The sequence below is a fragment of the Scyliorhinus torazame genome, chromosome 2, assembly GCF_047496885.1.
Source record: "Scyliorhinus torazame isolate Kashiwa2021f chromosome 2, sScyTor2.1, whole genome shotgun sequence".
NCBI classification, from domain to species: Eukaryota; Metazoa; Chordata; class Chondrichthyes; order Carcharhiniformes; family Scyliorhinidae; genus Scyliorhinus; species Scyliorhinus torazame.
The window spans coordinates 120,646,358-120,669,524 of NC_092708.1; the positions used below are offsets into that span (position 1 = coordinate 120,646,358).

At 49.9% G+C, this 23,167-nt stretch overlaps 1 protein-coding gene across 4 annotated transcripts in view; it reads left to right on the forward strand.

Annotated features, from left to right (window-relative positions):
* The window catches only part of rapgef4a (Rap guanine nucleotide exchange factor 4a), a 631,693-nt gene that overhangs the window by 105,683 nt on the left and 502,843 nt on the right, over positions 1–23,167 (forward strand). For 3 of the 4 annotated variants that reach the window (XM_072476111.1, XM_072476137.1, XM_072476128.1), the window contains exon 2: positions 4,987–5,129. In XM_072476111.1, coding sequence (XP_072332212.1) covers positions 4,987–5,129 — 143 coding nt within the window. The remainder of the gene's footprint in view (positions 1–4,986; positions 5,130–23,167) is intronic. The other variant, XM_072476121.1, reaches the window with a different exon arrangement.

Here is a 23,167-nt window from a genome sequence, read left to right on the forward strand (position 1 = left end):
TACCGCTGTGCAGAGAGACCTGGGTGTGCTAGTGCATGAGTCGCAAAAAGTTGGTTTACAGGTGCAACAGGTGATTAAGAAGGCAAATCGAGTTTTGTCCTTCATTGCTAGAGGGATGGAGTTTAAGACTAGGGAGGTTATGCTGCAATTGTATAAGGTGTTAGTGAGGCCATACCTGGTGTATTGTGTTCAGTGTTGGTCTCCTTACCTGAGAAAGGATGTACTGGCGCTGGAGGGTGTGCAGAGGAGATTCACTAGGTTAATTCCAGAGCTGAAGGGGTTGGGTTACGAGAAGAGGTTGGGTAAACTGGGACTGTGCTTATTGGTATTTAGAAGGAAGCGGGGGGATCTTGTAGAAACATGTAAAATTTGAAGGGAATAGATATAGAATAGATGCAGGCAGGCTGTTTGCACTGGCGGGTAAAAGCAGAACTAGGGGGCATAGCCTCAAAATAAGGGGAAGTAGATTTAGGACTGAGCTTAGGAGGAACTTCTTCACCCAAAGGGTTGTGAATCTATGGAATTCCTTGCCCAGTGAAGCAGTTGAGGCTCCTTCATTAAATGTTTTTAAGATAAAGATAGATAGTTTTTTGGAATAAAGGGATTAAGGGTTATGGTGTTCGGGCCGGAAAGTGGAGCTGATTCCAAAAAAGATCAGCCATGATCTCATTGAATGGCGGAGCAGGCTCGAGGGGCCAGATGGCCTATTCCTGCTCCTAGTTCTTATGACGTGGCCGGTAGATCATGCGTGATCTAGCCCAGATCACGTGTGGTCTAGCCCAGAGAGAAATTTCCCAGGGCCGGAAAAAGTGACTAAGTGTGGTCATATAGTGGTAGGGAACTCACCGACAGAGCCAGGGAGAATCTCCCAGCCAAACTCGCCTGAAAAGACAACTGGAAACCTTTCTATTCGATTCAGAGTCTCTGAAAGTGCATCATTACAAGCTCAGAGTCAGCAAAATTCTCCAGATATTCCAATTTTCACTCTGGGGGTGGGGGATTGGGGGAGGGTGTGTTGAACAGGAGTCGGGCCTACAACCTTTGGAAAGAGTTTGAAGGCAACCACAGAAGCTGCGGAAGTGGGCTGTGTCTGTTTTTAACCTACATATTTGTCGATTGTAACTTCCCCCAAAGGGCACATAACCGCTCCCAAAAGGCATCGTCTCCCAAAGGGATACCTGGACCTTTCAAAAGGGCATCGTACTCTCCATATAATTCTGGCAGGCCATTTCCTCAAAGGTCTAAAGTCCATGAGTTGTGTTTTTGACATCCCAAGAACAAAAACTGGACCTGTTTGAAGAAAAGTGCAGCTGTCTTGTGATCCATGGATATTCAACCTACAAACTGCCCTGTTTCCACCCTGGTAAAAATGATGGGTGCTTGGTTTGGGGTGGAACTTGGGAATCGGAGCTCTTGTGCCATTTTAACTAAGCCAGAGACTCTATCCATCCCTGTGACAATTCAGGCCAGTGGGTCACCGGAATATTGGAGGAGGTTGATTTGGGAACATTTTAACAACAGAAAAATGTGTATAAATTAGGTGTGCTCCTTGCAGAACTCATTTCCAATTTTAACCACAGCAGCTTTTGCTCGTTGAGAGGTCAGGCTGTATGGAACCGGGATGTGATTGGAAGCCCCAGAATTGGTGACCGTTAATTCTCTTACAACACCTGCACAGTTTTGGTAGATGACCAAGAGGATGTCTGCAGAGGCACTGATAGGAAAAATAATAGTCTTAAACATCACAATTCGATTACGTTTACTTTAGTGATGGAAAGGGATAGGTATATACCGCAGGGCAAGAGCTATATCTGGGGGAAAGGCAATTATGATGCGATGAGGCAAGACATAGGATGCATTTGATGGAGAGGAAAACTGCAGGGGATGGGCACAATGGAAATGTGGAACTTGTTCAAGGAACAGCTACTGCGTGTCCTTGATACGTATGTACCTGTCAGGCAGGGAGGAAGTGGTCGAGCAAGGGAACCGTGGTTTACTAAAGCACTTGTCAAGAGGAAGAAGGAGGCTTATGTAAAGATGAGACATGAAGGTTCAGTTAGGGTGCTCAAGAGTTACAAGTTAGCTAGGAAGGACCTAAAGAGAGAGCTTAGAAGATCCAGGAGGGGACATGAGAAGTCTTTGGCAGGTAGGATCAAGGATAACCCTAAAGCTTTCTATAGATATGTCAGGAATAAACGAATGACGAGGGTAAGAGTAGGGCCAGTCAAGGACAGTAATGGGAAGTTGTGATTGGATCCGAGGAGATAGAAGAATATTTTTTGTCAGTATTCACACAGGAAAAAGACAATGTTGTCGAGGAGAATACTGAGATTCAGGCTACTAGACTAGAAGGGCTTGAGGTTCATAATGAGGAGGTGTTAGCAATTCTGGAAAGTGTGAAAATAGATAAGTCCCCTGGGCCGGATGGGATTTATCCTAGGATTCTCTGGGAAGCTAGGGAGGAGATTGCTGAGCCTTTGGCTTTGATCTTTAAGTCATCTTTGTCTACAGGAATAGTGCCAGAAGACTGGAGGATAGCAAATGTTGTCCCCTTGTTCAAGAAGGGGAGTAGAGACAACCCAGGTAACTATAGACCAGTGAGCCTTACTTCTGTTGTGGGCAAAATCTTGGAAAGGTTTATAAGAGATAGGATGTATAATCATCTGGAAAGGAATAATTTGATTAGAGATAGTCAACACGGTTTTGTGAAGGGTAGGTCGTGCCTCACAAACCTTATTGAGTTCTTTGAGAAGGTGACCAAACAGGTGGATGAGGGTAAAGCAGTTGATGTGGTGTATATGGATTTCAGTAAAGCATTTGATAAGGTTCCCCACGGTAGGCTACTACAGAAAATACGGAGGCATGGGATTCAGGGTGATTTAGCCGTTTGGATCAGAAATTGGCTAGCTGGAAGAAGACAAAGGGTAGTGGTTGATGGGAAATGTTCAGACTGGAGTCCAGTTACTAGTGGTGTACCACAAGGATCTGTTTTGGGGCCACTGCTGTTTGTCATTTTTATAAATGACCTGGAGGAGGATGTAGAAGGATGGGTGAGTAAATTTGCAGATGACACTAAAGTCGGTGGAGTTGTGGACAGTGCGGAAGGATGTTACAAGTTACAGAGGGACATAGATAAGCTGCAGCGCTGGGCTGAGTGGTGGCAAATGGAGTTTAATGCAGAAAAGTGTGAGGTGATTCATTTTGGAAGGAATAACAGGAAGACAGAGTACTGGGCTAATGGTAAGATTCTTGTCAGTGTGGATGAGCAGAGAGATCTCGGTGTCCATGTACATAGATCCCTGAAAGTTGCCATCCAGGTTGAGAGGGTTGTTAAGAAGGTGTGTTAGCTTTTATTGGTAGAGGGATTGAGTTTCGGAGCCATGAGGTCATGTTGCAGCTGTACAAAACTCTGGTGCGGCCGCATTTGGAGTATTGAGTGCAATTCTGGTCGCCGCATTATAGGAAGGATGTGGAAGCATTGGAAAGGTTGCAGAGTAGATTTACCCGAAGGTTGCCTGGTATGGAGGGAAGATCGTATGAGGAAAGGCTGAGGGACTTGAGGCTGTTTTCGTTCGAGAGAAGAAGGTTAAGGGGTGACTTAATTGAGGCATACAAGATGATCAGAGGATTGGATAGGGTGGACAGTGAGAGCCTTTTTCCTCGGATGGTGATGTCTAGCACGAGGGGACATAGCTTTAAATTGAGGGGAGATAGATATAAGACAGATGTCAGAGGTAGGTTCTTTACTCAGAGAGTAGTAAGGGCGTGGAATGCCCTGCCTGCAACAGTAGTGGACTCACCAACACTAAGGGCATTCAAATGGTCATTGGATAGACATATGGACGATAAGGGAATAGTGTAGATGGGCTTTAGAGTGGTTTCACAGGTCGGCGCAACATCGAGGGCCGAAGGGCCTGTACTGCGCTGTAATGTTCTATGTTCTATCAGTGCCTAACTATGCCCTGGCTTGTTACTAAGATTCTAAATTACAGATAGGCCAGAATTTTACGTTGCTCGCGTCCGACCTGGAAACATGTGAAATCGTGCAAAAAGACATCAGTCAGATGTCCTACCGCCATTGTGCACTTGCACAATATTTCAGTTGATGAGTGTGCACCCATTAGAGCCCGCCTGCCAACAATCAAGGTGGCAGTCTACTCCATGAAGGGGCCAATTGAATGTAATTTTATGTGGCTGGTCTGATTTTATGATTGCGGGCAGGGATTGGCCAGGCAGCCTTTATGTTTTAGCTTCAATCTCAATCCGGGGCAGGATGAATTGTCCGGGCTGAAATTAAATTTAAAAAGATAGCTGGGGACAGCCGTTTGTGTTTCAATGTGCTGCCTAGACACTCTTTGCATCGTTTTTCCGGAGCAATTTACTTTTCACGGGTCAGCAGCTCCCTGAGACAGCTCTGCAGCGATGTCCCCGAGGAAGCACAATAGAATCACCAGCCCGCACCATCTCTTTTCACGGAGCCTGCCCTCTTCCCACCCACCTCGGCAGTATTCAGCCTTTTATATAGAGTGCGTTTCGCACTAGTTGCCTATTAATTGGCCAGCCAACGTGCAGTTGCACGTTGGGGCCAACATTGGCCGGAAATGTGTTTCACGCCTGTTTCTGAGACCACCAAGCGGGTGCACCTGACGGACATAAAATTCAGGCCATAAAATTATATTGAAACAAGATGGCTGATACCTTTATTAAATTTCATATTTATTCATTTTGGATTTAATATAATTTTGTCCAGAGAAGAAAACAAAATATTTTATAATATTCAGTAGACAAGTAGGTATTTGTGCTTTATGTAAATAACTGGAAAGACGTACACTGATGGTTGGTTACCAATCATAATTTGCTAAAATGTTTATCAGGTTCTTTGAAAAATAATTATTGATGGAAACTCCTCTTATATTTCTTTTTTATTCACAGATCAGTTATCCAGGTAAAGACTGTCTAACAGTACAAATGATTTATTTTTCCCAGACCTGCTGAGCGTTCTAGTGAAGATGTTGATATTATATTTACGCGGCTAAAAGAAGTGAAGGCATTTGAGAAATTTCATCCCAACCTCTTGTACCAGATCTGCTTGTGTGGGTACTATGAAAATCTGGAAAAAGGTGTGACATGTAAGTTAATTCACTGATATTACTATGACTGTATTTTGCTTAAAAATGGACTTTCCCAAGTTATTCTTCAAATTACCGTAAACACTTTTGGATGTTAGTTGAGTTGTCACTTTCACACTGAACCAGTCTTAAGGTCCACTACATTAACTTATATTCCATTCCAATGGCAAGAGAAAGACACTTGCTGCCAATTAATGCTCGTGTGGAATTGATTTTGATTTTTCATTTTGAACATTTCTATTTCTTAATTTTACAGGAATTTTTGCTTTATTTGATGAAACTCTAACATTTTGCTTTGCTCTCCAAGATGTTTTTTTTAAATATTTTTATTTATGAAGAATTTTCTCTCCAGGATGTTTTAAGGGTGCCTTTTACAATTACATAGTCTTGCCAAAGAACTTCATCCAGCATGAGCAGACGTCAGGAATTTATGTGCTCGCTATATGCAGATAAAGAGCATGTGCTAGGAATACACATTTATCAACCATTGGTGCGATTTTTGGACGCGTTTGGTGGGGTGATTCACGGTGGCTGCAGCGTCGAGAAACATTCCGCTATTCAATTAACTTTGCCATTTTCTTGGTCTCGGGTAGTTTCCTTCCACCAAGGCTGCACTTAGAGAGATTTTGTGCCAGGGTGGCACTGCCAGGGTGGCACTACCAGAGTGCCACCCTGCCCTGTCCCCGACCACTCGGGCATCTCCAATGGCCTGTGAGACCCCTCGAGGTGCTGTTATGCCTTGTCCACATTTGTGTGGACCAGTACTAAACGGCACCCTGGCGAGGTCTTGCAAACGGGACCTTTGAGTCCCGGGCACAGAGTGAATCCGCCGTTTGGGTATTTAAATGAGCCATTCGGATCTGAATCTTGGCCAACCAGGGGAGCTCCAGATCATGCCGTGCGAAGTGAATTGGGTGACTTACGATCGACCCAGATTTGGGGCTCTCGCGCGATTCACCTGGTGCACCCGGCTCCATGCCATTTTCATTAAAATCATAAACTAGATTAAAAGAACTGACTCTGCTCTTACCTAATAGCCGGATGTACAAGACAGTAAGAAAATATTTTATTTAATCTTCTCTGTGTACTCAAGTTATTTGATTTGGCAAAAATGATAGAAAGATTATGGTGAAGAAATTTGTAGAAAAATAAGCTGGATTCTCCACTGTCAGGATTCTCCGATGCCCTGGCAGCCCGGAGATTTCCCGACGGCGTGGGGCTGCTCACAATGGGAAACCCCATTAGTCAGCTGACGGGACAGAGAATCCCACCCAAGATTTTTTCCATGATGCTTTCCATTATTAGTTTGTCACAAATTGCCTGTGTTTTTTTTTTTTACAAAGAATAGTTTGACTTATCCCTAGATTTCTGGACAATTTGCACCGCCTTGCTTTATAACCTCACCAAAACCAGAAACATTGCAATTTTGGCACCAGCCTCTCCATTGAAGTAAATTGCACATCACGAATCTGCTGCCTTGGAACGTAAATGTGATTTAATCCTACTTTTGCAACTTAGGGTAGGTAAATCGAGTCGTAAGAACCTGTTACAGTGAAATTGCTGGGCCCTCCGTCAAACACAGCCAGGTGGCCCAGAAGGTGAATAAATTAAACTGTGGATCCTCACTTGACCAGGTAGCCAGGTAGTGAATTGTTTCTAGTGGTTTGTTAATTTGTCCTGCCAGTATTTTTGTGAGTCTTCCTATCCACACTTCTGTTAGCGTTAGAAAGGCAGTCATTTTCTTTTTTTAATATATTTTATTTTATATATTAATATATTTTTTGGCCAAACATAACAGTACGTAGTGTTTCTTTAAAACAACAATAAAGCAATATAAATAACAGTGGCCAGTTTTAAACAAATAAATAAATAATATATGAACAGAAACAAAAACCAAACTAAATGGCAACTGCCTTGTCAAAAATAAATACTCTCCAAAGATACAATCCAACAGTCCAATATACATTCCCTAAAACAAGTGCCTATACATATACAATAACATCCCTGAGAGTCTGTCCGATTCCTCCCCCCCCCGTCCCCCCGGGGTTGCTGCTGTTGTCTTCTTCTTTTCCATTCCCTCTATCTTTCTGTGAGGTAGTCGACGAACGGTTGCCACCGCCTGGTGAACCCTTGAGCCGAACCCCTTAGTACGAACTTAATCCGTTCTAACTTTATAAACCCTGCCATGTCGTTTAACCAGGTCTCCACACCCGGGGGTTTGGCTTCCTTCCACATTAACAATATCCTGCGCCGGGCTACTAGGGACGCAAAGGCCAAAACATCAGCCTCTCTCGCCTCCTGCACTCCCGGCTCCTCTGCAACCCCAAATATAGCCAACCCCCAGCTTGGTTCGACCTGGACGCCCACCACCTTCGAAAGCACCTTTGCCACCCCCACCCAAAACCCCTGTAGTGCCGGGCATGACCAGAATATGTGGGTGTGATTCGCTGGGCTTCTCGAGCATCTCACACACCTATCCTCTATCCCAAAAAATTTACTGAGCCGTGCTCCAGTCATATGCGCCCTGTGTAACACCTTAAATTGTATCAGGCTTAGCCTGGCACACGAGGACGATGAGTTTACCCTACATAGGGCATCAGCCCACAGCCCCTCCTCAATCTCCTCCACCAGCTCTTCTTCCCATTTCCCTTTCAGCTCATCTACCATGATCTCCCCCTCGTCCCTCATTTCCCTATATATGTCCGACACCTTACCATCCCCCACCCATGTCTCTGGGATCACTCTATCCTGCACCTCCTGTGTCAGGAGCTGCGGGAATTCCCTCACCTGTTGCCTCGCAAAAGCCCTCAGTTGCATATACCGAAATGCATTCCCTTGGGGCAACCCATATTTTTCCGTCAGCGCTCCCAGACTCGCAAACGTCCCATCTACGAACAGATCTCTCAATTGTGTTACCCCTGCTCTTTGCCATGCTCCAAATCCCCCATCCATTCTCCCCGGAACAAACCTATGGTTATTTCTTATCGGGGACCGCACCGAGGCTCCTATGCCGTCTCCACTGCCCCCAAATTTTCAATGTAGCCACCACCACCGGGCTTGTGGTGTATTTCTTCGGTGAGAACGGCAACGGTGCCGTCACCATAGCTTGTAGGCTAGTCCCCCTGCAGGACGCCCTCTCCAATCTCTTCCACGCCGCTCCCTCCTCTTCTCCCATCCACTTACACACCATTTGGCAGTCATTTTCAGCATGCAAGGTGTTTTGACATTATGAAATGCAAATTAGATAGATTTCTTTGAGAAAGTATTTTGGGATACAATCTACGAATAAGAATATTTGTACATTTCACCCACCTACTCTTCTATTCAGCATTATTAATTTGACAAAGGCCATAGCTATTCCTAAACAATAAATAGTCTTACACTCCTTGCCAACGCAGAGCTCCTGGAAGGCTCCTCCAACTCCTCGGGTGAAATTATCCCCAAAATAAGCAGAGTAGTGCAGTGGGCGGGAAGATCAGCAAGGAAACCTCCAATCCCAACAGCGGCTTTCTCCACCATATCGTTTGGCTCATAGGTGAAAAAAAAAGAAAAAAAATGAAATGGCAGGTTGCTTGCTATGCCAGCAACTTTGGTAAAAAGGATGTCCCGAAACTAGAAGTTAAACATAGAAGTAACCCCCTCTCCAAACAATGCCAGACACTCATCACCCCCATGGAACACCCCACAAAACCCCCCCATGCAAACCCACCCTCCACGAAACATCCCCACTCGAGCAACCACTGCCTGGGCAGTGCCAGTGGGCCGGGTAAATTACGATTTGGGACTGCCATGGGATTTTCCGCTCCCGCCACCGAAAACAAGAGTGGAAAATCACCCTACTTGTCTTTTTCTCGCCTCTTGTGCACCTCGCTCTTTCCTGCTCAGCTGTCTGAGGAATGTGCCTCCTCTCTCCACTTTGCCCTCTACCACCAGTTACAATTAGCTTTTGAAGTAGAGGTTCTTAAAGAGGCCTTTCCTTCTGCTTAAAGATGAAGCTTCTTAAAGAACCATTCCCTCATTCTGGGATCAAGATCCTCATCAGGCATACAGGCCCTCAATCACCTTGCTACATAACGGCAGGAAAATTCCCTTCTCTCCAGCAACGATGTTTGTGGTGGACGGGGGTGGAAAATGCGAGGGGAGGCAATAATTAGTTTCCCGACAATGAGAACAGTTGCCAGGAACTTGTGGTCGCTGTAGGTCATTGCATCTACTTTATGGCATTTGAATCAGCACCAACGCAGAATGTCTTCCCCTTTGGCATATCCTCAGCCCAGCCAGCAGAAATTCACAATGGTCCGGTTCACAATTTGGATTTCCAGAAGGCATTTGATGAGGTACAACATAAAAGGTTCTTGTGTGAAATAAAAGGTCATGGTGTAGCGGGTAACATATCAGCCTGGATTGTAGGTTACTGGAGGGTAGAAAACAGAGAATATGCATAATTGGGTTGTTTTCTAATAGGCAGGATGTAACATGTGGAGTCCCATAGTGTCTGTGTTGGGGCATCAACTTTTTTACAATTTATGGGCGCGATTTAACAGAAATGAATCAAAGTCCCTTGTCGAGCCCGTTTAGCCGGGTGTTTTCCAGTGCTCGCAGCCCCGGGAAAGACCCCGCTATCTAACAGGACTTTATTTCATTTCGGGACCTCAGTGGGGAATGCCCCACAGAGGCCGTACTTAGTCCCATTTCCAGCACCAAGATGTTCTGCTCGCCAGGGCCCCCCAATCATGATATTCCCCCTCAACGTGGCCCACAGACCCTCTCAATGCCCCAACTCACCTATAAAAGGTCACCCCCCCCCCCCCCCCACCCCACCTAATAAGGGCAGGGCACCTGCAGGCAATGACACCCAGGCACCTTGGCACTGCCAACCTGGTACCATGGCAGTACCCATGCCTGCCTAGCAGTGCCATGATGCCCAGATGGCATCAGGGGTACCATGGTACCACCCTGCCAAGACATCCAGGAACCCCCGATCCCCTGGAAACCACCTCCCCACCCACCCCCCCCCCCCCCCCCCACCCCCCTCCCACCCCCAAGTGCTGGTATGCCTGGTCCTCATTTGTGGAGACTAGTACTAACAGGCACTCACTCGGGGTCTCTGAGGCATGAGGGTTAGATACCGTGCCTTGGGTAACTCCATTGTGGGTGGAATCCAGAATGTGATGTCTCACGCGATCCCATTAGATCTTGTGAGACATGGCGAGCCAGGCAAATCTCGTGAGAAGCCTCGGGCACGGACATTAGATTTCACCCTATATCAATGACTTAGCTGAGGGAGTAAAGGCATGGTAGCTGTTCTGGACTGCATGGTAGCACAGTGGTTAGCACTGTTGCTTCACAGCGCCAGAGATCCAGGTTCGATTCTCGGCTTGGGTCACTGTCTGTGCAGAGTCCGCACGTTCTCTCCGTGTCTGTGTGGGATTCCTCCAGGTGCTCCGGTTTCCTACCACAAATCCCAAAAGACGTGCTTGTTAGGTGAATTGGACATTTTGAATTCTCCCTCAGTGTACCCAAACAGGCGCCGGAATGTGACTTGGGGCTTTTCACAGTAACTTCATTGCAGCATTAATGTAAGTCTACTTGAGACACCAATAAAAATTATTATTATAACAACCTCCACAGGACCCACGGGAATGACCCTGATTAATTTCTCCATGAGGCCTGTGGAGTATAAGCTCCCCCGCTGAATGTTGGAGGCCCATCAGCGGGCTAGCTAACAGTACCTTAAACGTCAGCCCAGGTAGAAATGCCGAACTGCAGCGGAATCCCGACTGTTACTTGCAAATACTTTACCTTTGGTGGGTGGTATGGTGGCGCGGTGGTTAGCACTGATGCCTCACGGTGCTGAGGACCCGGGTTCAATCCCGGTCTCGGGTCACTGCCCATGTGGAGTTTGCACATTCTCCCTGTGTGTGTGTGGGTCTCACCCCCACAACCCAAAGATGTGCAGGGTAGGTGGCCAGACTAAATTGCCCCTTAATTGGAAAAAAAAGAATTGGATACTTTAAATTTATATTTAAAAACGTTTGGTAATGAACCATTCTTTTGATCCTCCTTTCTGGACTCCTCCGTGACTACCAAAGTAGCTAAATTTGCAGATAGGCAGGTAAATATCTTTTAAAATATAAAAATTAGGGCAGCACAGTAACACAGTGGATAGCACAATTGATTCACAGCTCTAGGGTCCCAAGTTCGATTCCCGGCTTGGGTCACTGGCTGTGTGGCGTCTGCACGTTCTCCCCATGTCTGCGTGGGTAGGGTGCTCTTTCCAAGGGTCGGTGCAGACCCGATGGGCCGAACGGCCTCCTTCTGCACTGTAAATTCTATGATTCTATGAAAAGGACAAAAGGAGGTTGTAGATGGATACAGATAGGTTGAGTGAGTGGGCAAATTCTGGCAGGTAATGTGGGAAAATATGAAGTTCTTCATTTTGGCAGGACGAATAAAGAAGCCAAGTATTATTTAATTGGAAAACAACTGCAGAATTCCCAGGTGCAGCAGGACCTAGGTGTTCTAGTGCATGCATCACAAAAAGTGAGTATGCAAGCACAAGAAGTAATTAAGAAGGCTGATGGAATTTTGTCCTTTATCACAGGAGGAACTGAACGTAAATAAGGAAGTTATGCTTCATTTATACAGAGAGTTGGTGAGACCACATCTTGAATACTGTGGATCTTCGACAAAGAGTCATTGAACTCGAAACGTTGGCTCTTTTCTCTCCCTACAGATGCTGCCAGACCTGCTGAGATTTTCCAGCATTTTCTCTTTCATCTTGAATACTGTGTGCTGCTTTGGTCTCCTTATTTAAGGAAGAATGTAAATGCATTAGAGGTGGTTCAATGGAGGTTTTCAGGAGGAATATGGTGTCTTTTAAGGATAGGTTGGACAAGCTAGTTTCCATTGGAGTTTAGAAGAGTGAGTGGTGACATGATTGAAGTATATAAGATCCTGAAAGGTCTTTCTTTCCCTTTATCCATGTGCTTTCCTTCTCTTTGAGCCTATTCAGCGGTCTCGTCAGCCCAACTTGTGGTGTGGAGATGAGGCCGTTGAATCTCACAAGAGGTCTCTCTCTCGATTTGCAACGCTCGAAACGGAATCTCATGAGACATCGCGATCTGGATCTTGCCCTCACTAGGCGTGATCCAGATCAGAATATTTAAATAAGCCATATATACAAGTTCGCTGGATTCACCAGACGCACGGGACTCAACAGCCGCACCTGGGAGACCTCGCCAGGGAGCCGTTTATTACTGGTCCACACAAACGTTGACCAATTGTAACGGCTCCCAGGTCATTGGAGACCCCTGGGTGGTTGGGGGACAGGGCAATGTATGACCCTGGCTCTCCCTTTGGCACTCGGGCACCTTGGCATTGGCACTGCCAGGGTGCCCAGGTGGCACTGCCAAGCTGGCAGGGGCATGCCCAGGGTGCCAGGCTGGCAGTGCCAGGTTGCACAGGTGCCAGATTGACACTGCCCGGGATCAGGCTCGGGGGGAGGTCTTCCAGTTAGAGGTTAGGAGGTGTTCTTGAGGACCTTCCAAAGATTGGCGGTGGGGGGGGGAGGGGGAGTTGACTGAAAAGGGAAAGATCGGGTCAGCCGGTTAAAATGGCTGAAGCTCAGCAGCAGGAAATCCTTCTTAAGTGTGGCCTTCGTGAAGAGAATCTCCCCAAGGCCACAAAATGCGTCAAGTGCCGTTGAATAGAGCGATGTTTCTCGGCGTTGCAGGCACTGAGGAACACCCCACTAAACATGCCATTCAGTGGACTTTAACTATTTAACTAAAGTCCGCAGAATCACGTCTTTTATTTCTATTCCTGTACTTCCTTTGACTCTAATTCACTCCACTTTCCATTATTCCTGAAAGGGTCCTTATCTTGTTAAGAACTCAGCTCTATCTTTCTGCCTGGAGTTTAATTTGTAGTGAATATACAAGTTCAGTAATTTCCTGAAATTCCTGAAGTTGAAGGCGAACTGCTGTTTTTGAGAAGCTAACAGCAGAGCAGCGCAAATCAACCAGTAATTTGTGACAATTCACAAGACATCTCTTCCTTGTCATGATATCCACATTAACATATCATGGTGCAATCACACACACACACTGATGGACAGGTAGTTGGACCAACCAACACACACACACAACATCGCAGCCAATCATCAGTGAGAGCACACGCACTATAAAACAGGGAACACCACAGTTCCCGCTGTTTCTACCAGGAGATAGCTCAGAGCACAGAGCTCACAGCGTGCCACTCAGACACACACCATGTGCTGAGTGCCTCACTAAGATAGTGCTAGGGCTGGATCCACAGGTTAGCTGGTGAAGTACGAACTACAGCCGGAAGTTAATAGTTATTATTGTACAGAATAATAAAACAGAGTTGTACCATCTACAACTGTGTTGGTTCATTTGTGTATCGGAACACCCAACACGACATGATACCAGGAATGGAAACTCGCCAGCGACTGTGAGACCTACCTGCACCTCTTCAGAAACCCGCCATCCTGCGCCATGGAAACCATCAGCCCGCCGTAGCCGCTCCGGATCGCTGGAAATCTTGGCGTCAACTGGAAGCTGTTTAAACAGCGCTTCCAACTCTTCCTAGAAGCCACAGACAGGGAGAATGCATCGGACACCAGGAAGATCGCCCTCCTCCTCTCCACGGCGGGGCAACACGCCATCCACATCTACAACTCCCTGGCATTCGCGGAAGGCGAGGACAAGACGAAGTACAAGACGGTCCTGCTAAAATTTGAGGAACACTTCAATGTGGAAGTTAATGAGAGCTTCGAGAGGTACCTCTTCCAGCAGCGCCTGCAGGGTAAGGATGAGCCTTTTCAATCTTATTTGACACACCTCCATATCCTCACGCAGTCCTGCGACTATGAGGCCACCTCCGACTCCATGATTCGGGATCAGATAGTTTTTGGGGTCACCTCGGACACCCTACGCCAACAGCTCTTCAAAATAAAGCGCCTCACCCTAGCCACCACCATCGAGACCTGCGTCCTCCACGAAAACGCGACCAGCCGGTACTCCCAATTCCAGGCGGCCGAATTGGCACGGCAGGGGTCCTACGAGGCCGAGCGGATCCAATCGATCGAGTTCCTCCCGGCCCGCGGCCCGGACGAGGGCGGCCATTTCGCGCGCTTTCCGAGGCCTCCCGCACTTGTACGCGCCAAAAGAGGGGACGTCGATGCAGAGGGACGGGACGCACATACGCACTCTACGCAAGACCGCACCGCGCATGCGCGGTGGCGCAACGAACGCCATGACGTCACGACGTGCAGCAACTGTGGATCCGCACACTTAAAGCGGCAATGTCCGCCCAAAGCGCGACAATGCCTCCGCTGTGGCAGGATGGGCCACTGTGCTGCCTGCTGTTGAGCAGCTCAACTCTCCGCAATTCCGCCAGCCTCACAGGGACGTGCGGGCCATTCAGCCCCCATACACCGAGTCATACCCTGACGACGTGCTGACCGGTGATACCGATGGCTGGGAACCCTTCCGCGTTGCGGTAATAAACAAGAACCGGATGTCCCCAAGTCGGACCCACCAGCCGATGCCAGTGCACAGCATTAATCCGGGCGATGAATGGTGTGCCACCCTAACGGTCAACCGATCACCAATCACATTCCGCTTAGACACTCCGCCAATCTCATTGCATGGTCAGCCTTCCACACCTTGAAGGTTAAACCACCGATTCTGCCATCCCACTGTCAGCTGGTTGATTATAACGGAAACGTTATCCCAGCCATGGGGTCCTGCCAGCTCGAGGTTGCACACAATTCACATACAGCCACACTGTCTTTTGAGATAGTTGGATCCTCGAAGGATTCTCTGCTAGGCGCACAGGGGTGCAAGATCCTCCACCTCGTTCAGCGGGTACGCACTTTGTCTCCAGAGGGCACGTCCGATTTCCCGGATGCAGACTTTAGGGCTCAGCTCCACTCGCTCCTCGCCCACAACCAGGAGGTTTCCGAGAGCATGGGCACACTGCCCTACACTTACAAAATAAGGCTCAAACCGGATGCCACCCCGGTCATTGACGCACCTCGTAGAGTCCCAGCACCACTCAAGGACCGCCTCAAGCAGCAGCTGCAGGACCAAGGAGTACTTTCCAGGGTCACGGAGCCAATGCCATGGGTCAGCTCCATGGTGTGCGTAAAAAAGCCCTCCAGAGAGCTCCGGATCTACATCGATCCGAAAGACCTGAGCAATAACATCATGAGGGAACACTACCCCATACCCAAACAGGAAGAGATCACGAGCGAAATGGCCCGGGCTAAAATTTTCACCAAGCTTGATGCCTCAAAGGGTTTTTGGCAGATTCAACTGGATCAGTCCAGCAGGAAGCTGTGCACTTTCAACACTCCCTTTGGCAGATACTGCTACAATAGGATGCCGTTTGGCATCATCTCGGCATCCGAGGTGTTTCATCGCATCACGGAACAGATGATGGAGGGCATCGAAGGGGTACAAGTCTATGTTGACGACGTCATCATCTGGTCCACCACACCACAGGAGCACATCAGTCGTCTCCAGCTTGTGTTTGCACGGATACGAGATCAGGGCCTGCGCCTCAACCGAGCCAAGTGCTCTTTTGGCCAAACTGAGCTAAAGTTTCTGGGGGACCACATATCCCGGTTAGGCGTGCGGCTGGATGCCGACAAAGTGGCAGCTATTGCAGCCATGCCGCAGCCAGCAGACAAGAAGGCAGTGTTACGCTTTCTTGGGCTGGTCAACTTCCTGGGGAAGCAGATTCCCAACCTTGCCTCGCACACAACGGCTCTTTGCCACCTGGTCAAGAAGACAACGGAATTCCAGTGGCTGCACGCACACCAGAAGGAATGGGAGGTGCTCAAGATCGAGCTCACCACCGCCCCGGTATTGGCGTTCTTCGACACCACTCGGGACACAAAGACCTCGACTGGTGCCAGCCAGTCCGGTATTGGGGCGGTACTCCTGCAACGGGACGACACTGCATCATGGACCCCGGTCGCCTATGCCTCGCGGGCCATGACCCCCACAGAACAGCGCTATGCGCAGATTGAAAAGGAGTGCCTGGGTTTGTTGACCGGCATAGATAAATTCCACGGTTATGTGTATGGTCTTCCGCAGTTCACTGTGGAGAACGACCATCGCCCCCTGGTCGGCATCATTCAGAAGGACCTCAACGGTATCACCCCTCGCCTGCAGCGCATTCTGCTCAAGCTCCGGTGGTACGACTTCCACCTTGTCTACACCCCGGGAAAGGGCCTCATCATCGCGGATGCCCTGTCCAGAGCAGTGAGCACACCGCCCGAATCGGAGGGGTTCGTTTGTCAGGTCGACGCACAAGTAGCCTTCACATCGGCCAATCTGCCGGCTCCTGATGTACGTCTGGCCCACATTCGCCGTGAGACTGCGGCTGACCCCCTTCTACAACGCGTGATGCGCCACATGACGGAAGGGTGGCTCAAGGGGCAGTGCCCAACCGTCATGTCCGACAACGGGCCCTGTTTTGCGAGCCAAGAATGGTCCTCTTTTGCCGCTTCCTACGACTTCACACATGTGACGTCCAGCCCTTTGCATCCCCAGTCGAATGGCAAGGCGGAAAAGGGCATCCATATCGTGAAGCGGCTCCTCTGCAAGGCTGCTGATGCCGGATCTGACTTCTGTTTAGCCCTGCTGGGCTATCGCTCGGCCCCACTGTCCATGGGCCTCTCACCAGCCCAGCTGTTGATCGGTCGCACCCTCAGGACCACTGTGCCGTCCATTCATGTTCCTAAACCCGACCATGCTCCAGTACTGCAAAGGATGCAACAGCAGCGTGCTCAGCAGAAGGTGGCACATGACGCTCGGGCAACTGATCTTCCTGCCCTGGCGCCTGGAGACAACGTCCGCATACACCTACCGGAGGGTGGCTGGTCAGCAACCGCCGAGGTTCTACACCGCGTGGCTCCCCACTCGTTCCTGGTTCGCCTGCCTGATGGATCCATTCGCCGGCGCAATCGGCGGGCCCTTCGGCTGCTTCCGCGCTCGCTACGTGATACCGGTGCAACGTCCTCCTGTTGTCCCTGATGTCGACTTTGTTGAGCTTCCTGCCACTCTGCCTATTCCTCTATCGCCCGTGGCCAGGCACATTCCTCAGCCGGTGGATCCTGACCCACCCTTGAGACGGTCAACCCGAATTCGTCGCCCACCTAATAGACTGGATGTGGTAGTATGCATTAGGGGTCATGTGGGACTGTGAAGCCGTGATGCTGTTGGCTGACAGATCCCGGGTCCTGGTTGGCTGTTGATCCCTAGCTCCGCCCTGAAAGCGGAGTATAAGAACCTGGGCTTCTCCCCGCAGCTCCAGTCTGTTGCTGAACTGCTGGGAACAAGTCACGCTTAATAAAGCCTCATCGACTTAATCTCTATTCGTCTCTCTCGTAAGTCATTGTGCGCTACAATTTATTAAGCGTGCTTAAAGGACTATGGAGCTCAGGATCGCCCCGGAATGCCTGCGTATCAGCCCCCACGCAGTGAACGCGGCAGCAGTTTTTAAGCACTGGCAGACTTGTTTCGAAGGCTACCTCCGAACGGCCCCCGGCCGGATCACAGAAGACCAGAAACTACAGGTCCTGCACTCAAGGGTAAGCCCGGAAATTTACCCTCTCATAGAAGACGCAGAGGACTTCCCGACGGCGCTCGCAGCACTAAAGAGCGTCTACGTTCGTCCAGTGAACCAGGTCTACGCACGCTACCAACTCGTAACGAGACAGCAAAGTCCCGGAGAATCGCTAGAAGAGTTCTACGCCGCGCTGCTAATTTTGGGACCGGGCTGCGGCTGCCCGCCGGTAAACGCGACGGAACACACGGACATGTTAATTCGCGATGCGTTTGTGGCAGGTATGAACTCTCCCCAAATCCGCCAAAGACTTTTAGAAAAAGAGTCGCTAGGACTCTCAGAGGCACGGGCCATTGCAGCTTCCCTAGATGTGGCCTCGCAAAACGCCCGCGCCTACAGCCCCGACCGCGCGGCAGCCCCTTGGGCTCCGTGGACCCCCGTCGCGACAAACCCCCTTCCCCCCTCCCTCACAGGCTTGCGCGGTTAAGACGCCAGACCATCCCGGGGGAGCCCGCTGCTATTTCTGCGGGCAGGCGAAACACCCCCGGCAGCGCTGCCCGGCCCGCGCAGCAACTTGCAAGAGCTGCAGGAAAAAGGGTCATTTCGCGGCTGTGTGCCGGTCCCGGGGGGTTGCCGCTGTCCCCGGAGAAGAAAGAGTCCAGCGCATCCCAAACGCTCCCCAACCCCCCCAGCGCCCCATGTGCGACCCGCGGGCGCCGCCATTTTGGGTCCCGGCCACCACGAGGGGAGGATGGGCGCCGCCATCTTGTGACCCCCCAGCCATGTGCGATGCATGGGGGCGGCCATTTTGTCCACCCCCGACCATGTGGGATCCGTGGGGGCGGCCATTTTGTCCACCCCCGGCCGCGTGCGATTCATGGATGCCGCCATCTTGGATGACAACAATGGACCCCAGCATCGACGGCTCCACGGGGTCCGAAGAAGACGCTGAGACACTACGACCACATCTGGCCTCGGTGACGCTGGATCAAGCACGGCCCCGGACGCTCCAGACGACGACAACAATGGTGCTGATCAACGGACACGAGACACCATGCCTGATCGACTCCGGGAGCACCGAAAGCTTCATTCACCCCGACACGGTAAGACGCTGTTTTTTGACCATCCGTCCCAGTACGCAAAAGATTTCCCTAGCTGCAGGATCCCACTCCGTAGAGATCAAAGGGTTCTGCATAGTGACCCTAACGGTGCAAGGAAGGGAGTTTAAAAACGACAGGCTCTACGTCCTTCCCCAACTCTGCGCGCCCACATTACTGGGATTAGATTTCCAGTGCAACCTGCAGAGCCTAACGTTTCAATTCGGCGGCCCAATACCCCCACTCACTATCTGCGGCCTCGCAACCCTCAAAGTTGAACCGCCATCCTTGTTTGCAAACCTCACCCCGGATTGCAAACCCGTCGCCACTAGGAGCAGACGGTACAGCGCCCAGGACCGGACATTTATCCGGTCCGAAGTCCAGCGGTTGCTGAAGGAAGGCATAATCCAGGCCAGCAATAGTCCCTGGAGAGCACAGGTGGTAGTAGTAAAGACCGGGGAGAAGCAAAGGAAGGTCATAGACTATAGCCAGACCATCAACAGGTACACACAGCTAGATGCGTACCCTCTCCCCCGCATATCCGACATGGTAAATCGGATTGCTCAATATAAGGTCTTCTCCACCGTGGACCTCAAGTCCGCCTATCACCAGCTCCTCATCCGCCCAAGTGACCGCAAGTACACAGCCTTCGAGGCAGATGGGCGACTATACCACTTCCTAAGGGTCCCATTTGGTGTCACAAACGGGGTCTCGGTCTTCCAACGGGAGATGGACCGAATGGTTGATCAACACGGGTTACAGGCCACGTTCCCGTATCTCGACAACGTAACCATCTGCGGCCACGATCAGCAGGACCACGACGCCAACCTCCAAAAATTCCTCCAGACCGCAAACGCCTTGAACCTCACATACAACGAGGACAAGTGCGTGTTTAGCACAAACCGGCTGGCCATCCTGGGATACGTAGTGCGCAATGGGATAATAGGCCCCGACCCCGAACGCATGCGCCCCCTTATGGAATTTCCCCTTCCCCACTGCTCCAAAGCCCTGAAACGATGCCTGGGGTTTTTTTCATATTACGCCCAGTGGGTCCCCCAGTATGCAGACAAGGCCCGCCCACTAATACAGACTACTACCTTCCCCCTGTCGACAGAGGCTCGCCAGGCCTTCAGCTGCATCAAAGCGGATATCGCAAAGGCCACGATGTGCGCCATCGACGAGTCCCTCCCCTTCCAGGTCGAGAGCGACGCCTCCGATGTAGCTCTAGCGGCCACCCTTAACCAAGCGGGCAGACCCGTGGCCTTCTTCTCCCGAACCCTCCACGCCTCAGAAATCCGCCACTCCTCAGTGGAAAAGGAAGCCCAAGCCATAGTGGAAGCTGTGCGACATTGGAGGCATTACCTGGCCGGCAGGAGATTCACTCTCCTCACTGACCAACGGCCGGTAGCTTTCATGTTCGATAATGCACAGCGGGGCAAAATTAAAAATGACAAGATCTTAAGGTGGAGGATCGAGCTCTCCACCTTCAACTACAAGATCTTGTACCGTCCCGGAAAGCTGAACGAGCCGTCCGATGCCCTATCTTGCGGCACATGTGCCAACGCACAAATAGACCGTCTCCAAACCCTCCACGAGGACCTCTGCCACCCGGGGGGTCACTCAGTTCTACCATTTTATAAAGTCCCGCAACCTCCCCTACTCCGTGGAGGAGGTCCGTACTGTCACCAGGAACTGCCACATCTGCGCTGAGTGCAAACCGCATTTTTTCAGGCCAGATAGAGCGCACCTGATCAAGGCTTCCCGCCCCTTTGAACGCCTCAGTCTGGATTTCAAAGGGCCCCTCCCCTCCAACGATCAAAACACATAGTTCCTGAACGTGGTGGACGAGTACTCCCGTTTCCCTTTCACCATCCCCTGCCCCGACATGACAGCGGCCACAGTTATTAAAGCCCTTAGCAATATATTCACACTGTTCGGTTGCCCCGCATATATCCATAGCGACAGGGGGTCCTCCTTCATGAGTGACGAGCTGCACCAGTTCCTGCTCAGCAAGGGTATAGCCTCGAGCAGGACGACCAGCTACAGCCCCCGGGGGAACGGGCAAGTAGAGGGGGAGAACGGCACGGTCTGGAAGACCGTCCTACTGGCCCTACGGTCCAGGGATCTCCCAGTTTCCCGGTGGCAGGAGGTCCTCCCGGACGCTCTCCACTCCATCCGGTCGCTGCTGTGTACCACCACTAACCAAACGCCTCATGAGCGCCTCCTTGTCTTCCCCAGGAAGTCCTCCTCCGGAACGTCACAGCCGACCTGGCTGGCGGCCCCAGGACCCATCTTGCTCCGGAAACATGTGCGGGCGCACAAGTCGGACCCGTTGGTCGAGAGGGTCCATCTCCTCCACGCGAACCCGCAGTACGCCTACGTAGCGTACCCCGACGGCCGACAGGACACGGTCTCCCTGCGAGACCTGGCGCCCGCCGGCAACACGCGCACCCCCCCGACACCGATCACCCCCTCCCTGCCACCGGCGCACCCCGCGACCGCCCCCTTCCTGGGAGGATCGGTCCTCCTCCCATGCCCGACCAGGAGTGAAACAGAAGCAGACACCGAAAAGCTCCCGGAGACGACAACGCGGGAACAAGCACCTGCACCAACACCGGGACTGAGGCGATCGACAAGGAAGACCAGACCGCCCGCTCGACTCGTGGCATCGGTGTAACACAAGAATGTTGTGGACTTTAACGAGAATGTTCTTTTCCTCTTACGAATATTGTAAATAGTTCACAAACCCTGTACATAGCCCAATGTAGGGCAAAGTGTAGAGCATTGAAAGGACATGCCAAAAAGTTTCTCCTCCCAGGACCAGCCTTGTAAACCCCTACCACCATGCGAAGCACCACCCCGCCGGGTTCATTTTTAACAAGGGGTGAATGTGGTAGTATGCATTAGGGGTCATGTGGGACTGTGAAGCCGTGATGCTGTTGGCTGACAGATCCCGGGTCCTGGTTGGCTGTTGATCCCTAGCTCCGCCCTGAAGGCGGAGTATAAGAACCTGGGCTTCTCCCCGCAGCTCCAGTCTGTTGCTGAACTGCTGGGAACAAGTCACGCTTAATAAAGCCTCATCAACTTCATCTCTATTCGTCTCTCTCGTAAGTCATTGTGCGCTACACTGGACTTATGAGCCTGTTTGCACATTGGACTCACTGAATTGTTTTGCAATATTGGTAACGTGTTTCTTTCTTGTTGTTCCAGAAGTTCTCTTTCGATGTTTGATGTTTGCACTTATTTTGTTCGTGGTACAACCTCGTTGCTCTGTTGCACCTGACACCTTCCTATGTATATAGTTTAGCCTCATGTACATGTTGTAAATATTGTACACACATACTCAGCCGCACTCAGTACACACCAATATTTATTACCATGTAGGCACATATCCTTGTGAAAAGGAGGGGATGTCATGACATCCACATTAACATATCATGGTGCAATCACACACACACTGATGGACAGGTAGTTGGACCAACCAACACACACACAACATCGCAGTCAATCACCAGTGAGAGCACACGCACTATAAAACAAGGAACACCACAGTTCCCGCTCATTCTACCAGGAGATAGCTCGGAGCACAGAGCTCACAGCGTGCCACTCAGACATACGCCATGTGCTGAGTGCCTCACTAAGATAGTGCTGGGGCTGGGTCCACAGGTTAGCTGGTGAAGTACGAACCACAGCCAGAAGTTAATAGTTATTATTGTACAGAATAATAAAACAGAGTTGTACCATCTACAACCGTGTTGGTTTGTTTGTGTATCGGAACACCCAACACGACATTCCTTGCCACAAGTTCCTGGATGATATGGACATCAATAACAGCATCTCTGTTTAACTTGCATTATTTTGCCAGCAACCTCTATCCCACTATTTCTGAAATGACCTGAATAATCTCTGTATGCCAGAGATGTGCAAGTTTTAAAGAACATCCAGGACAATGTCTGGATTGGTGCTAATATGTGCATGGCTCTTGCGCTAGTAACATCTACGGGTTCAGTTTTTGATCATTATCCCTGTGTCATCAAATATTGATAAGTACATTGGTATAATTATCCAGCAGCACTTGTTCTCTAGCGATCAGTATTGAGAGCAAATCATTGTGAAAGGTCTCTATTGTAATGCAAAATAACCATTTAAAAAAAGAAACTGACAGTCAGAAAAAACAAGAATTGACTTGAGGCCAATAATACAATAGAAATCCAATCTACAATAATTTTTATAATTATTTTATTTTTGAATAGTTTCAAACATCTGTGACTTGCATTTTAAAATGGTTAAAAAGGTAATTAGTATGAATGTTACATGTTTGCACACCCATGAATCAGT